We start from the raw sequence: 17,521 nt of genomic DNA on the forward strand, positions 1-17,521 counted from the left end.
AGAGGAAAAAGGGGTTCTGACACACGGCCTCTCGTGTGTCGGGGGGAAACAAGGGCTGAGAATTCGAGTCGATGACCCCTTTCAGCTCGGCGTTTAAAACCTGTCATCGTGCGATCAGAAAGGATCATCAGTCAGACCCGTTCCCATCAGTCTTTTCCACCTGACCTCTGCATCTCTTTGCAGCTAATACTGAATCTGAAATCCAGTGAAAATGTTGTGCTTTTTCATCTCAAATGCAGTGATTAGTTGGGTCTCTTTCCACATTTCCACTGTCCTTTAAAAAGTAACAGTTAAGTCGATGGAAAATCCCCCTGCAGTCCTGCACAGCTCTACAACCTGGTTCTGGTTCATGTTTACAGCCATGGGGACGATTACAGGCTAGATAGGATACACACTGCTATTAACACTAAGGCTCCAAGTTTACTTCCTAGTGGGAATGGGAGTGAGTTGCTGGTTATTTCAGGTCATTTCCTTCTGAAATATTCCTGACTGTTACGCGTACGTCTGTCAGCAGCAGACGGGGAACTCGTGTACTTCCCAGACTGCTGCTGCTTCCTGCTCATTGTGCCACAGCAGTTAAGACCCATAACTATCTCTGGCTCGTTTCCCGTCTGGGTAAAAGACACTTCCTCGTTAGAAAAGTTCCTCTGCATTTTCTAGCGAGCGGCTGTTCCTAGCTGTAGCGCTGCGGTACAACAGAATATTTCAGTACTTTATGTTCCTCCTGACGCCGTGAGGGACTTTTCAACGCGGTGACTCAGAGACCCGGTGACCTCGCCCTGACGAGGAAATCCCAGACTGTTCCGAGTGTGATCATTTTTGTCCGTGGGTCTTTCACAAGTGTGGGCGATGACTCTCCTCCTCGTCACTTTGTGTATATAAAAAACAAAAGTTTTATTTTAATGCTGGGAGGTTTTTCAAACTCAAGAAGTGAAACTCGCAGAACTGTTTATATTCATAAAGTTTTTATTCGGAACAATATATTGTTAATAGTGTTTCAATTCACACATTTACACGTACAAAAATAATATCTCTGTATTTACAATATATTACACGCTTCTTTTCTCACATATTCACATCAGTATATAGATTTGTACAGTTTACAGAGGGACTATATGGAGGTCGTGGTCTTGCTGTTTCATGGTATTGTGGCGCAGATCGTTCTGGGATCTGGAGCGGGCTCGACCAGACCGGACGCCGTCTTCATCCGTGCTCTTCCGATGTCGGGACCGGCACCTGTGGACTGGGGACGGTGTGTCCCTCATTGGTATGCCGTTGCTGGGCAACCCCATAGCAGCTTCACTGTGGTTCACACCACCGGTGTAGAAGGGACGGTTCTCTTTACTTTCCGAACTTTATGTCATCGTACAGCTGTGGGAAAGAAAAGACAAACCGTTAGGAACCCGCACCGTAAAGGCTTCCTAGATCCTATACAACCTTCAGGTGGTGTTGCCTACGAGGACCCTGATTCAGAAACTCACCTCGTCGTCCGATGAATCCAGATCCTCCATATCGCTCTCGTCTGATTCGCTGTCGGGCAGCTCCCTCAGCTCCTGCGCCGTCTTCTCATACAGCTGTCGGCGGATCTCCTCGTTCTGGCGACCGTACGTGAGGTGGTACGGCGTGAAGCCGCCGTAGTTCAAGCAGTTAACGTCCGCGCCGAGCTCGAGGAGGCGACGGACCAGCGTGGGGTTCTGGAGATCTACGGCCAGGTGGAGCGATGTGCGTCCACTGCACTGTTCCTGTGAGCACAGGCATAAAGAAACACGGTTAGGTACCCGTTGCGTCACACTGAGCTTTTTCCTTTTTCTTTGCAAAGAAATGGTGAGTGGTTGAGTGAATGGCACCTACCTGTGCGTTAATGTCTGCACCCAGCCGAACAAGGCTTTCGACCAATGAAACAAAGCCGTTAATGGACGCCAAGTGGAGGCAGTTATGACCTGTGAAGAGAGAAGCTCAGTTAACAATCAAATTCCAAAAAGCGAAACACAAAAGTCTGTGTGTGTTTGTGTGTTTGTGTGTGTGTGTGTGTGTGTGTGTGGATTTAAGGGTTCTGTTTTAACTCAGCACTCACCACTGTAGTTGGGGAAGGACACCATGGAGACGATGTGGCGTTGGCAGTTCTGGGTGATGACGCCAAAGCAGGCGAGGGAGCCCCTGCGGCAGGCGATGTGGAGCGCCGTGTTCCCGCTGTCGTCGGCCAGACGCGGGTCACTGCCGGCCTTCAGGAGCCTCTCCACTAACTGGGGCTGCTCTGTGATCACTGCGAGGTGGAGGGCGGTCTAGGGGAGGACACGTTTAGAAAAACCGTACGTTATTATTATGTTGAAAAAGGCAATTTGCGTGTATGGTGAGGGAGGTTTGTCATCAGCTGATCATCGGTCATGTGGGCGGGACTGTTACCTGTCTCTGGTGGTTCTGTGCATTGAGGAAGGGGTGATTGTGAGAGAGCTTGATCATCTGGAAGGCGTGTTCTGTGGCTTCGTGAATGATGGCCAAGTGGAGAAGCCTGTGGGGTAAAAAAAAAAGAGAGAGAGAAAGAGGTCAGTTAAAATAGTGCTTTTCTATAAAACTAGAAAAGAAACCATGCGCATGGAGGAAGTGGTTCCAGCCAGACACGAAAGAACAAAGCGCGAGCACTGGAGCGTTTCGCAAGAGCGGAGTTTTGTCGGGTTATTTCCACCAGTTGTGGCTTGACACATCTGATGCTTTATCAGTTCTTGGCAGAGGGCCAGGGACTTTCCTGAACGCGCACGGCGGACTTTAGCGCCGCCCAGACTGCGCTCTCAGCCAAAGTACACACACACACGCACACGCACACGTACACACAAAGTACAGGCTTTGCTGCGCACACACACACACACACACACACACATATTCACTTTGTAAAGGCCTCTTGTTTTCGTGCAATTTCCACATTTTCGTGCGTAATCGTGCAGCTTTCCGCATCTGTTTCACGCTCCAGTGCAAAAGTCCCGTTCGATTTACGCACATGGAAGAAATGTGCAAACTGCGCGATTGCATAGTTAATAAACTACAAAAGCAAACAAAAACTCAAAAAAATCCACTTACGTGTCGCCATCCTCGGTCACCGCGGTCCTCCAGGGCTCGTATTCCGGTGTGAGCTCCTCGCTCGCGGTCACCGTCATGTCCTCAAAGTCGCTCACCAGCTCGTCCTCCTTCAGGGACTCCAGGCCGCTGTCGAGGCGGTCCTCTTGGCAAGGCAGCGCTTTCCCCTGTTTGGGCTCCATGTTGTCGAAGTTATAATCCGTTTGGTTGTGGTTGGGCACTCTGCGTACGTCCATGTTTGACTGCGCCGTCAGCTCCGTGTGTCTCCAGAGGTCAGGGCAGAGTAGCGAGGCTGAGGGAGGCGCGCCGGGTTTTGTGCGCTCGGCGGGCGGAGCCTCAGCGGGGATTTCCACTTGACTTATCTTCGAAAAAGCAAAGGGAAATCACACCGGGCCTGTGCTTTTGTGAGAAAAATCCCCCCCAGAGACACTCAGAATGAAAACTCCGTAGTTTCCTATTAGACACCTATTTCACCTGTGATGTAGGTTAAGGGACATGTCGTTATTTGTGGCCATGAATGAGACACTGATGGACATGAATGAGAGAGAGAGAGGGGCCCCACAGGCTCTTGAAGAATTCCCTTCTGCACTGGGGAAAATCTCATTCAAGTGGTTAACCAAAGTAGCATTTTTTAAACATATATATTTATTTCCATTGATTTACTTTTGACCTAATTGGCAAAATTTAAATCAGTTTAAAACCAGACACAAGTTTCCAACGTGGTTCAGTTCAAACTGTACAGATGAAGATGAACTAAGGCCCACAGCCACACGAACAACCACACAGTGTTCATATGCAGGTTCCTACAGGTGCTTGAATGTTAATGTTGTATTTCCAAGGTTTGAAAAGTGCATGAATTGTGGATGAAGTGACTGAAAATGCATCTGAGTGTATCTGCATTTCTTTCACAACAAATACTTTTAAATAGAAATATCATTCGATGCATCGTCCTCCTGGTGATACACAACACTCAGCTGCTTATAACATAATGCCGTCTCTTTTAACACGATTTTAATTCAAAGAAAAAGTGAAATAATAATTTTTCTAATTCGTCACAGCTGCAGGGTGCTGGGAAAGCTTGAAAAGGCACCTTGGAAGTGCTTGAAAAGTGCTTGAATGTGAGTTATGTGGCTGTCGTAACCACACAGTGCAGTAGAAGAAGCTCATTTTACCTGCACAGCGCCTTCATATTTGTGCTTCCTTGCATTAGGTACAGTCCCCTAATTGAATTATTCTTATTATTTAATTAAAACTGCAGGGATTTAAAAAACTGTTGACCGGTTTGCAGCATTACCCATATTCCACAGTGGTGGAAGAAGTATTCAGGTACTAAAGTAGTAAAAGTAAATACCTCAGAGTAGAAATACTGCGATACAAGGAAAAGTCCTGCGTTCAAAATCGTATTGATGCATGAATGAGATTATCACGTCAATGCTGCAGCTGCTTCTTAAAGCTTAATGATATATCATAGTTTATTAGTGGATTAAACTTTGTATGAATAATCTTAATCTGCAAAGATCTATAATCTAGAATCTATAATCTAGAATCTGTTATCAAATACATGTGGTGGAGTAAAATGTACAATATTAGTATAAAATAACAGAAAATGAGGAAAAGAATAGAACAGAATGACTTTAATGACTGGGACATTATTCTGTAACAGCAGCAGTGAGTCAGCAAATAAACACTCTGTACAGAACATACATAGAATCCAATATAGACATAGTGTATATATATGGCGCACAGTGTGCTATAAACAATAAACAATACTAATATATACAACAAAATATGCTAAATATTCTGTAACAATAATAATATATAAAAGTGCAATAATAAACATACACACACTCTACTTTTCAGACTCAAACTAAGTGGTGGAAAGTAACTAAGTACATTTCTTTAAGTCCTGTAATCATGTACTTTTTTCAGGTACCTGCACCTGAAAAATTGACTTTAATTAAATGTATTTTGTCAACAGGTTCCACAAAAGTGTATTATGTTTGTTAAAAGCAAAAAAGTTAAGGTCATCTAACTTTATGCACTTGTATTAACACATTAACACAATGTGAGCTGACCCAACTAGATCAAATCACTTCTGTTTAACAACTGACATATTTAAAGTACCTGATTCTGTTGCTTTGTACTTCATCACCACCTCCCAAAGAGAATATTCAACATTTTACTCAACTACAGTTTTTGATAATTCTGCAGGGACAGATTAGTAATAGTCTACGATATATAAGCAACCATTCTAGTGTATATCAATATCTACTTTAGATTTACATCAAATACTTTCACAAGCCTCTCAGTCTTTGCATTATTACCGTGAGCTGTCAAACACGTCCCCTCTGCAGGATAATCTGCTGTTACGTCGTGAACAACGTGCATAACCTGCAAAACCTGCATATTATTCAGATTAGCAGGAGTGAAAATAGTGGATGTGGAGTAAAAACACACAAAAAATACAGTGAGCACATTGGCTGGGAACCGGAGGGTCGCCGGTTCGAGTCCCTGTATAAATGGAGCGTGGCATTATTGATCCCCAGGGAGGAGCAGTATCTGAAATTTGGTAATTAAAGTGATAAACACATTAATGGACCATGAATGGAGCGTGGACTGGTGTCTGGAGAGGTGCCTGTTCATCTCCTGGGCACTGCTGAGGTGCTGTTGAGCAAGGCACCGAACCCCCAACTGCTCGGGGCGCTGATCCATTGGCAGCCCCCTCACTCTGACATCTCTCCATTAGTTGTATGTATATAGGTCCTGTCTGTGCATGTGTGTGTATTTCGGGCGTATGTGTGTGTGTGTGTGTGTGTGTGTGTGTGTGTGTGTGTGTGTGTGTGTGTGTGTGTGTGTGTGTGTGTAACCTGTATAATAACAGAGTGAAAAAATTGAATTTAATAAAAGTTCTTCTTCTTCTTCTTGTGTCTGTACGTGGTTCCACTACAAAGGCCAGTGAGTGCAGAGGAGGGAGGGGGGGGGGGTCGTGGAGACTCCCTCCTGAACTCAACACTGCCCGTTCAACAATGGGATGTTCTGGACTTACCCGTCTAGCATTGCACACGCTTAACAAACACGCCCTGGAGGTGAAATCCTGCACAAATGAGCTCCCGTCCCAGAAAACACTGCGTTCAAATGCATGGCTTTTCGTAGGAATTTTGAATATTTGTTCACCCATTGTTGTGACTTTCCTTATGATATTTTGTTTTCTGTGTGTTTCTTCTTTCGCATAGTTGCTTTAAGGCCACTCTTAAAGAGGAAATTCCTCTCTGTTGCACAACGTCGTGGCGAAGTGCGTGACAGAGCTACCTGTGTGTGTTCCCCTGACATTTCAGATAAAAAACTCCCAGGATCGCGTTTGTTTACACTGTGAAAAGTAGGCTTGGTGAGAACATAGCAACGGTATCCAAGAGCAGTGGGGCATTCACACCTTTATGTGGCTGCACTCAAACACACACACACACACGCACACACACACACAGAAACGTACACTCCCTGCAGGGCTGTGATGCCATGTGATGTCATCAAACGCAGGCTGTATCTCTTCTGGGTGCGCTACGTCAGACAAATGTCACCCGTATTCGCCGACCGTCTCCCGTGCGTCTCCCTTGAATTCCACACATTCTGTAATCGCTGCCAAGTAAAACGATGAGGCATCTGGGGACAGACTGTTCTTGCAGCCCTGTGTTGTTTTCTTCATGTTGCCAAGATTGCGTGCGTGTGTGTGTGTGTGTGTGTGTGTGTGTGAGTGAGAGAGATTGTGTGTGTGTGTGTGTGTGTGTGTGTGTGTGTGAGAGAGAGAGATTGTGTGTGTGTGTGTGTATATGGTCAGATATTTACCCCACATAAGAAATACTGGGACTTCCACTTTACATCGTTGATCATTTTTTGTTGTAAAGCTGTGCAAGTGCTCTTGTCTCCACTTGCCTTGTGTTTACCGCCGGTTGCCATGGACACCAACCGCTGGGAAAGCACTGACGCCAGCTCAGTGTCAAGTGCTGTACATTGCCCTCTGCCTGCGTGTTGGAAAAGCACCACTTATCTGAGTCAGTGTAGGGCCTCGGGGGGGATCACACCCTGTTGGTGAAGTGCTAATGTCATGAAACTCTCCCCTTCTCGTGACTGACCAGCTAACACCACCCTCACCCTCCGTCCTTTAGAAAAGAGCTGTTACGCTGTTTATTAGGTACAACAAGCTTTCACTAATACACCAGCTCTGCAGTAAACCCTGCCTTCATGAGGGCTGTGCTGTTCTGTTTTTATTGAAATTGTTTCGTGTTGATTCACCACTTTGCAGCCTAGGTTTTGGTTTGCTTGTATGTAGCTACATATACTTGTATGTAGCTAGTGGTGTTCCTGTGTCAGTGAATTAAATATTATTAACACCCCTCAGCGAAATGCAAAGTCCGCAGAAGCGAAAATGCAGGCATAATTACCGTATTTTCCGCACTATAAGTCGCACCTAAAAACCTTCACATGTCTCAAAAGCCGACAGTGCGCCTTATAACCCGGTGCTCCTTATATATGGACCAATATTGAGCCACAACAGGTCTCAACTACGGTGAGCAGCCGCCGACTCTATTTCCCCCGTAGAAGAAGTAACGCGCGGTGTATGTTGAGACATACGACTGCGTGAAGCGTGCCGTTTCATTTCCATGTGTGTGTTTGTGTAAAGAGCCCAAAATGGCTCCTGTTAAGAGACACGCTTACGACGCAGAGTTTACACTCAAGGCCATTAGTCACGCAGTAGAACACGGGAATAGAGCAGCAGCCAGAGAGTTGAACATGAACCAATCAATGGTGCCGAAGTGGAGGAAGCAACAAGACGACCTCCCCTGACTGTTGTGTTGAAGTTCCCTTCAACAAAACAGTCAGGGGAGGCAGAACGTAACCCCAGCCTCGACTGTAGCGTCTGTTCTATGCGCCTTATATATGAACAAAGTTTCAAAATAAGACGTTCATTGAAGGCTTATAGTGCAGAAAATACGGTACATAAATATTCGTATTATGCTTCTCTAAAACTGAACATCGTAATTAGAAAAGTGTGTCAGGTTGTTTGTTTTTTATTTTGTATATTAATAAATTGGCAACTGCATGAATAATTCAGGCAAATGATTAATGATAATCAAAACCTTCGGAGGAAATATTTCACCATTAGAGACTTTAATAATTTTCCATATTTTTATTCCAGCAGTGATTTTACAGAATAGGCACCAAACGTAAATTATTGGATGATTATGAATGTTTTCCGTTTTTATGACCGTGAGCTTAGCAAGGGTTAAAATACTGCTGATGAGAAAGTGTGTGTGTGTGTGTGTGTGTGTGTGTGTGTGTGTGTGTGTGTGTGTGTGTGTGTGTGTGTGTGTGTGTGTGTGTGTGTGTGTGTGTGTGTGTGTGTGTGTGTGTGTGTGTGTGTGTGTGTGTGTGTGTGTGTGTGTGTGTGGGGGGGGGGGGGGGGGGGGTATATTAGTTATTAATACTGAAATGACATCTGGCTAATCTGTGAAACTGAAACACTTGCAGTTTCTGGAAAGCACGTACAACTGACTCTTAATCGAACGATCTGACATTTTGGTACATTTGCTTTTGCCGGGAGAAGATTAGCTTAGCTTAGCTTAGCTTAGCTTAGCATAAAAACAGGAAGCAGGGAGAAGCAGCTTTGCATAGAAAAGTAGATATTGTTTCATTTGTACACAGATTCAATGTGATAATTATTAAACTTTCTGCGGTTAAACTTTGAAGAGAGCCAAGCTAGCTGTTTCCAGTTTCATGGTTAGCATACAGGCAAACCTGTATTTCAGGCGTGTCTTTGTTTGTGTGCAGATTGAATAAAATGTGTTTAAAAAAAGCTTAAGAGGTGCTTTTACTTTGCACAGAGCAGCCTGCACCTACCTGCACCTACCTGCACCTTGTCTTTAAGCCAACATAACCGTTAACACACAAACCCGACGTGTCCTCATACCCCTTTCACATACAGTATGTATTGCAAACGGGACATTAGCTCGCCCGACTAACTGACAGGGCTGTGTTCGAGAATGCAAACGTTCAATTCAGTTGAAACTGGGCATCAAACAGTTCACCCTCCCTGCTCCTCAGCGGAGGAGACCCTGTATGTGAATGACATTTCTGTCATGCTGCAGTCAACAGGGGAATGGAACAAACCTCTCAGGGTGAAGAGTAGGGAAGGACACCACCACTCCGTTGTTTATGAGCTCATCAAAAACACTGTCAGGAGTTCATACGGGGAGACAGCATGGGTCAATTCCCAATGATTCCCATAACAACGCAAGACTGTTCTATTAACAATGTGGTGTAATGGTTTTAATCACATGGCCGTTTTGACCATTTTGCCCTTGTGACCGTGACGCCCAGGCCACATAAAGCCCACATGAGCAGTGTGTGATGCCTGGACCTCACTGAAACTGCTGCACTGCCTGCCTCTCTACATTGAGTGAGCCTATGATAATGGCCAGAAATAATCTATAATTGAATACTTTCATCTCATTTCATTATAAATGTCATTTGTTTTAGACGGAAAAGGGGTCGTTTCTAGATGGTAACCCTAGATTTATGAAAAACTTGCAAGACGCGCTTCCCGACCGGCTAAACTAACCAACTAACTATTCACTTTCACTGTCCAACCCTGACCAGGAAACCCGTTGGGAATCTGGGGTTACCATCTCGACCCAACCCAGAAATGCAGGACAGTGGCCGCTGTCCTGCATGTTTTAGGTTTCTCCCTGCTCCAACACGCCTGAGTCTAACAATAATCAAACTGTGACAAGCTTCAGCTGCTTGATAACGAGCACATCATTAGATTCAGGTGTGTTAGATTCAGGTGTGTTGGAGCAGAGAGAAACCTAAAACATGCAGGACAGTGGTCCTCCAGGAGCAGGGTTGGGCAGCCCTGTGCTAGAGGGTTTTTGATTCGAAACAGGAAACAGGAACCGGTTTCTTCTGCTGAGGACGATCTGTTTGTGTACACGGATCAAACAAAAGTTATATAATGTGGTGCTGTACACCTGCTTCTGGTCTGACTAGCATGAGAGTGACATCGATTTTCTTATCTATCTCGTGGCAGGAGGGCAAACACACTTATTCTCAAAATGTTTAACTTGTCATGATTCCATCATGGCCGCCCTCCCCTCCCCTTTAGTCTCTGTGTTTTCCTGTATGTGCTCTCCTCTCTGTGTTTTCCTTGTGAGCTGGTTTTCCCTGCAGACTGATCCAAGGTGGATCTCGTTGGCCCGGATCACCTTCCTCCCTGTATATTAAGCTGGTCCTGAGTCTCATTCGGGGCCGGATCGTTATTGCAGATACTTCAGATTTCTCAGTAGCAGGAGCGGTAGCGTGTAGCAGGGCTGGCTTCATCCTTTTGTCGATGTTTCTCCTTTCACTCCTCCGTGGACCTATTTGTGACTGTTCCTAGTGTTATTTTGCTCCAGTTGCCCTTTCCCTGTCGACCTGCGACTGTACCTAGTGTTTTGTTGCTCCAGTTTCCCGTTTCCCTGTCGACCTGTGACTGTTCCTAGTGTTTTGTTGCTCCAGTTGCCCGTTTCCCTGTCGACCTGCGACTGTACCTAGTGTTTTGTTGCTCCAGTTTCCCGTCTTCCTGTCGACCTGTGACTGTTCCTAGTGTTTTATTGCTCCAGTTGCCCGTTTCCCTGTCGACCTGTGACTGTTCCTAGTGCTTTGTTGCCCCAGTTGCCCTTTCCCTGTCTCCCTGTGACTGTTCCTAGTGCTTTGTTGCCCCAGTTGCCCTTTCCCTGTCTCCCTGCGGCTATTCCTAGTGCTTTGTTGCTCCAGTTGCCTGTCTCCCTGTGACTGTTCCTAGTGCTTTGTTGCCCCAGTTGCCCGTCTCCCTGTCGACCTGCCTGCCAGCCTGCTCGCCCCCCTGCCCGCCTGTCTCCCAGCGTACCTCCCTCCTGTGCTCATTCCCCGTGACCAGTTTTTCCCAGTCCTCTCCGTGTTTTCCCTTTGTTCTCCGTGCACCCTTTGTGTTTTATAAGTTTCATTAAATCTGTTAAAACTGACCCCCGAGTACGTGTCTGCATTTGGGTCCAATCCTCCGTGTTTCCCCCATCACAGAACAGTTGGTTTCCCTTGCATTATCTATTTGTCCAAGCCCAAAGAGTCACGCCCTTTGAGACAAACAGCCAGATGATCCGTTTGAATCAGTAATCCGCTTCTTACTCGGCTGCCTAAAAATAGCTTCCACGGTGTATGCATGTCATTCATGACAACTTCCCTCCTGTTTCAGAAGGAAGCCATCACTCCATTGTTACAGTAATCACTCGATAAATAGCCTTCCTCAACCTGTCCTCTCTTTTTTGTGTGGGCTCGATGACACAGCAGCCGAACACCCAGAGTTTACACAAACTACACCCACTTTATGATTTCACAATGTGCGGCTTAAGGAGTCTTTTAGTATGACAGGTATGCTCGCTGTTTAGTGGAATGAGTCAGATTTCTATGTCAGAGCGACTTCACAACACCCATGCTATATGGACACTTGTTATTATTAATGCACATGTGTGTCACGTTGCACATTCGACATGATTTTTAATAGTCACGCGGCGAAGACATGCATTGAAGACCATAGTGTGTGTGACCTTTATGCTCGTGACCTGATCCCATGATCTCATTCAGCGGTTAGCCAGGACAAAAGTACAAGGAAGGTCATTAATTCTGTCTTTTCCAGAACAAAACTCAGCAAAAGAATGCTGTTCGAACAGGTTTCTGTACCTGTAAAAAGAACACGTTATTCCCTTTTGGTGGCATGTGATGGTCATGAGCTTTCGTGGAGGGAAAAATAGTGTTTCAGCATCTTTTCTTTTTTGTTGCTAAAGCTTCTGAAAGTAACTGAAGACACATGAGATGCAAAGATATCGATTGAAACTCTGAAAGTGAGGTGAGATCCTCCCCTTTGTTGCCTCAGTTTCACGCTGAATATGCAAATGCGTGTTTCTTCGGGGAAGCGTGGGTGTTTTTCGGAGATACATTCATCTCCCTCCCCAGGTATTCCCACGGTGTTATAGGTCTACAAGCAATTGTATGCAATATGATCTGTTGTCCTACTGCCCTACTGCCACCAGGCACATCTCACGGTCATGTTGTCACTATCAGGTTCAGAGTTCTTGGTTGAGTCTCATAGCAGCATGACAAAATATTAAAGGGTTAATTCACCCAAATAACAAAAAAAAAGAAAGTAGATTTCCTCACTTACCCCTTGTGGTACTAAGCCATGCAGATTTGGGGTTTATTTACATATATTTTTAGATTTTTGCCCTTAGAGTCCTGATTTTTTTTTTCTTTCAAAGAAGTAGTTTGACTTTTTGGAAAATACTCATTGTGATATTTTGCACAGAGTTAAATAAAAAGATCAATGCCACGCTCATGTTTGTATGGTAAATATGAAGCTACAGCCAGCAGGGGATTAGCTTAGCTTAGCTTAGCTCATAGAGAATGCAAATAGCGAAACAGCTAACCTGGCTCTGCCCAAATAAACAAAAGTGTTTAAAGAACCTCCCGTAAAGATCTGTTTTTATAGTCATCACTGTGAGGCTGCAGAGCGGACACTGTGCTAGGTGTTACAAAACTTAAAACCAGAACTTGCTCTTGTTACACTTACAAATGAAACAAACTAGATATAACGTGTTGATTAGTGATCTTTAGAGGTGCTGGACCACCTCTGTTGCCACTAACTACACTGTCTTTAAAGGCTGCGGGCTTCATTCTGAAGCTAGAGTGAAGATATTTCTATCACATGACCCACAGCATCAATTGGTACCAACTTTGCCATGCTAGCTTGTCTGGAAGGGGGCTAAATAATGCTCCAAAGTACAGCTACATTTTTGCATAGAAAAAACTGGCATAGGCATTGTCAAAGCGGTCCCTTGACCTCTGACCTCAAGATGTCTGAATGACACCTCATAAATCACAGCCTCTTCGGTACCAGGCTAGCTGTTTCCCCCCTGTTTCCAGTCTCCATGCTCAGTTAAGCTAACTAGCTAGTGCCTATAGAGATGACGTTAAGCTAATGATCATATCGTTGGGTTTCTTTGATGTAAAATCAAAAACACAAGGTGAAAAAGGTAACGTTGCTCAGCCTCAGTAGAAACACTAAACCAACCACTTCAAACAAATGTCAATCAAAATGCATTTGAAGATAATGAAAAAGTGCCACGTGGGCTGGAGTGTCTCAACGCGTAGAACCAAGAGCTCTGTGCAGCATCTAGAGAGTTAAAGGAATTTAATTTGAGTTTAATGTTATAATGGTTAGCAGAGGGGGATCGCTGATGTCGGGGATTCACAAACCCTTTTTTCTTGGCCCCAGTTCAAATACGTGCCGCTGCATATTGAACAAGCCAGAGATGTAATGAAAGCTTCAGTAGTTAAAAGGAGATAAGATAAAAGCATCAGAGACGTACTTCTACACTTCTACATGTAGGAAGCAAGTCTCCACTCATGTCTCTACCTGCTCTTCAAAAGTTGAGTACATAATCTGACCATGGGGTTGTTGCGAAAGATAGATCACCATGATTCTTAGATATTTCAGTCAAAAGCAACTGGTCCTGGTCCAGTCCCAGCCTGGTCCTGGTCCTGGTCCTGGTCCAGTCACAGCCTGTTCCTGGTCCTGGTCCTGGTCCAGTCCCAGCCTGGTCCTGGTCCAGTCCCAGCCTGTTCCTGGTCCTGGTCCTGGTCCTGGTCCTGGTCAGATGTGTACATGAACTGATGAAGCCTCTTGGCTGAGAAGTGAAACGTCTTCCTAGACAAAGAACCAAGTCCAGTTGCTTTGGACTGAAATTGCGTTGAGGGTAACGACGACCTGGACACATGAGAACATTCACAGACGGTTTTCACAGATGATTCTTAGAATACAGTTAGTTTCAATGAAGTCACACCAATATGAAACTGTCTGAAAGGTTAAAGTGTTTTTGAAACCGCAGGCCTAAAATCACATCAGAGGGGGGAAAAGGAGGTATGGCGTGCTGTCTTAAGCTTTGAGGCCAAACATTTACATTGATTTCACAGCGTTTTCACAGAGCTGAGTCTCGTGTGAGTGCACATACAAACAACACTGCACTAAGACCTCGTTCCAGGGTGCAGAGACACAGTTTTAGCACAGCTGAAATTGACTTGGAGACTTGGAAAACATGCTGTTTGGTTGTTTTCTCATTCTTTAGTTTCTCCAACATCTTTTGTGTGCAACTTTCTCGATCGTCCGCCGTGTCAGGACGCTCCACTCCGGACTGTGCGAGACTATTAGAAACAATAAGAGATCTGTATTATGAAATAAACCCCAAAGGCAACTCACACTTTCTGCTAGTGCTGCCCTAAATACCTCTGAAGTTTCCTGACACACTTAGAGCAGTGTGAAAAAATGGAGCTGACTGGCAGTGTGCTACACATCACGGAAATAGTAAGACTACAAGACTAACCGCAAATCCACTGAGCAAAACCTGTCACTTTAACATTCTCATGTGCATTTTTTTACATTCTGTGAGGTTCGAGCAGGCCGTCTGTCTGCTCTGTCGGCTCGTGTGTCACACTTAAAAGTCCAGCTTCCTATTTTGTCTTTTGATGGCAACACACATTGTTGGGCTTGATGCTTAATATTCATTTTTTACTAATATGTCACTGGAATTGAGCAATATATCAATCAGAGCGTTGCACCTTTTCGTAACATTCATATATAGCAATCATTTATGTTCATTACGTCTTCATTCAAAGCATTCTCATGCATCCATTCATTCATATATCCAGTCATCCGTTCATTTTTCATGTTCCCTGTAGTCTGTTTTATCATTGTTATGAGTGCTTGCAGTTTTAATACTGGAATAAATCACACTCTCCAGGATCAAAGTTGAAGCACAGAGGAAGCAGAGGTCTTTATCGCCCTCCTGTGGTTGTGGCATGAATAGCAGATTCTGGGATTTGCAGCTCCTTCTTGCCTGTTGCATAGATAGTCCATCCATCCATGGAGCTGGAGCCGATCCCCACATCAATGCTGTCAAAACATCCAGAACCAAACTTCAGTCCTTCGAAATAAAAGTAAATCCTTAAACCGATCAGAAATATATCTTAAAGTCGGGCTGAGCATCGCCCAAACGTTCTTACTGCTTTCTCTCATCCAGGGATGAATGTTAATGTTCATGTACAAATATGAAATTTACCTTGGAGATTCTTAGAAGTGTGTAAATAAATTCTACTTCCACTTCGGTGCAGATCACCCAGTAATTCAAGCCAATAACTCTCTTTTCTCGGTGGGAAGGGCTTGTTTACTAGCGGTACCATTGAAAAGCGTTTGGCTTTTGCCACCCGGAAGAACGAATATTATTGTTGTGACGTCATGGTGAATTGTCGTAATGTCTATGATTTTAAGTGTACACTATATTTAGAGTACATTTACAGCGTGACCTTTCCTCCTGCCTGCATGCTTCCCCAAACCAAGCATCAACTGTGGGTACAAAATCAGAACTATCCCTTTAAAGAAACCAATTGTAGATTTGCCGATTAAATGTCAGTGTACTGTTCTCACTTAATTAGAACATCTACTGAACACAAACACAACAAATCTGTGCTAGAATAAAGGAATATTATTTGGTGTGTTGCAGTACTTTTCTAGTGAAAGACCCACTCAGTCGATACACACATGCACACATTTCTGACCGTCCATCACACTGGTAGACAATACCAGGGCTCCATCCTCCACCCTCTCCTCAGTTTGTCCGTCAATGACACCCAGGTGAGTGAAAAAAGAGTCAGCATCACACCGTGACAGCTTGAGCCCCGGGGTGCTTGAATCATCTGCCAGTCAGCTAGCAGAGGCTCTCTGGCACCTCTTCAACGTATCCAGCTGCTGTTCAGGGTGCGTTCACCGTGAAAACCTCCTGTGTGCTTCCAGTGCCAAGCAAAGTTCCCTGACTCACTATGACAGTGGTACTGACTGTGTTTGAGTCTGGACCGGCAGGAATAACACATTCTCATTTATGAGTCAGTAGTCCGCACATATGATTCTTCCTCTTTTGTATACCTACCGCTGTTTTCCCTTATTCCACAACAGCACGGGTCCAAATACGCCGTTGAAATAAAACCGACACAACGGCCGAACATGTGAGCAATTAGGATCGTCTCTAACATCAGTCAGACTCTTTTTCATCCATGAGAAAGAGGTAAAATGACAATTACGTTGTTTTTTAAAAACTCGGAAATCATAATTTGAAAGGGTGTTACGCCACGACTTCAAAACTCTGGTTGTTGCCCGTCTCCGCTCACTCAGCTGCTGGGACAAATAAGCAGCTGCGGGATTGGAAAACTCCATTTCACCCATTGCCAGCCTACAGTAGCTGCACCCAACAACAGACAACCCTGGCAACCAGCAACGCCCAACGCTATTGGCTGCGACAGTGTAAACAGAACATGACAGAAAGTCAGTAGCTGTGCCAAATCATTCCCTCATTCACTCACTCACTATTCCCTATATAAAGTTTATTAAATAGTGCACTATATGGGGAACAACCAAACGAAATTTCCGACACCACACTGGAATTTTCTAACAAATCATTGCGTCAGTAGATGCGCCGGAAATATGTGAAGGAAGCAGGTGCTTCCAGCATCATGTAAACACTATTAAATCCAGAATAAATTGTTGAAATTTCCACGGTGTTAAAGTGTGGTTTTGTTGACAATGGTTGTGTGTCCTGATTGTGAGCTGTAATAGCCAACGGTGAATGTATTTCACCAGCGAGTAACAGCAGTAAGCATCTGCAGCTAGCTCTCTGGCTACCGTTAGCATCTCTTCTGCTTCTTCTTCTCCTTCTCCGGTAAAACAAAACCGCATTGCATTGTGGTACACGGGAGTATAATGTTGTGTACATCGTATGTACGCTCAAATTAGCTGTGCATTGTGGGTATTTTATAGTGGACTATAATATAGTGAATGAAATTTACCACGGAGAACTCGAACGCCACTACAAAATGGCGTACACACTAAATAGTGCACTACTTCTGTGATAGAGAACGATTTTTGAACACAGCTAATGTCAAACCTGTCTAAATCTTTTTTATAAACATATCTTTTTTATGGAAAAGCAATACTTTCATCCGCTACACGCACCATGGGTGTCTTATTTTAAAAATATATATATATATATATATAGTTTTTAATAAAAAATGTACATATTCAACCTTTAATGTCTACCTACATCTAAAAACCAAAACAAACATGGCGGCCTGGTTGTATACCTGTACCAACAGTTGCGCAGAAAAAAGTTTTTAACAAACTACAAGTCCCTAAAACCATTGCCTAGCAACCGTTCGCCCATACCAACACCTGATTGGTCAGACTCAGTAAGGCTCCGTGTGATTGGCCGGCGGTGGCCATGTTTGCGTTACCAGCTGTCTGGATGCGGGCTAGCTAACCGGTTAGCCGCCTGAGGTCCGTTTGCTT

At 44.5% G+C, this 17,521-nt stretch overlaps 1 protein-coding gene across 1 annotated transcript; it reads right to left on the reverse strand.

Moving 5' to 3' along the window:
- Window positions 1-954: 954 nt before the first annotated feature.
- On the reverse strand, window positions 955-3,338 carry LOC310962007 (NF-kappa-B inhibitor alpha-like). The gene is made up of 6 exons (XM_083934343.1): window positions 3,073-3,338; window positions 2,404-2,509; window positions 2,075-2,282; window positions 1,852-1,940; window positions 1,482-1,742; window positions 955-1,371 (listed from the first exon to the last, which is right to left on the reverse strand). The coding sequence occupies exons 1-6, from the start codon at window positions 3,303-3,305 to the stop codon at window positions 1,342-1,344; spliced, it is 927 nt and encodes a 308-aa protein (XP_083790469.1). The 5' UTR covers window positions 3,306-3,338; the 3' UTR covers window positions 955-1,341.
- Window positions 3,339-17,521: the final 14,183 nt, after the last annotated feature.

The sequence above is a fragment of the Echiichthys vipera genome, assembly GCF_963691815.1.
Source record: "Echiichthys vipera genome assembly, chromosome: 19".
In the NCBI taxonomy this organism is placed as follows: domain Eukaryota; kingdom Metazoa; phylum Chordata; class Actinopteri; order Perciformes; family Trachinidae; genus Echiichthys; species Echiichthys vipera.

Bases quoted from the DNA above. Each gene is read 5' to 3' on its own strand.
- LOC310962007 (XM_083934343.1), bottom strand. From the start codon at position 3,305: ATGGACGTACGCAGAGTGCCCAACCACAACCAAACGGATTATAACTTC. The intron at 2,510-3,072 runs GTAAGTGGATTT...TTTACCCCACAG, and splicing joins GTGACCGAGGATGGCGACAC to GCTTCTCCACTTGGCCATCA. The intron at 1,372-1,481 runs GTGAGTTTCTGA...TCTTTCCCACAG, and splicing joins TGGATTCATCGGACGACGAG to CTGTACGATGACATAAAGTT.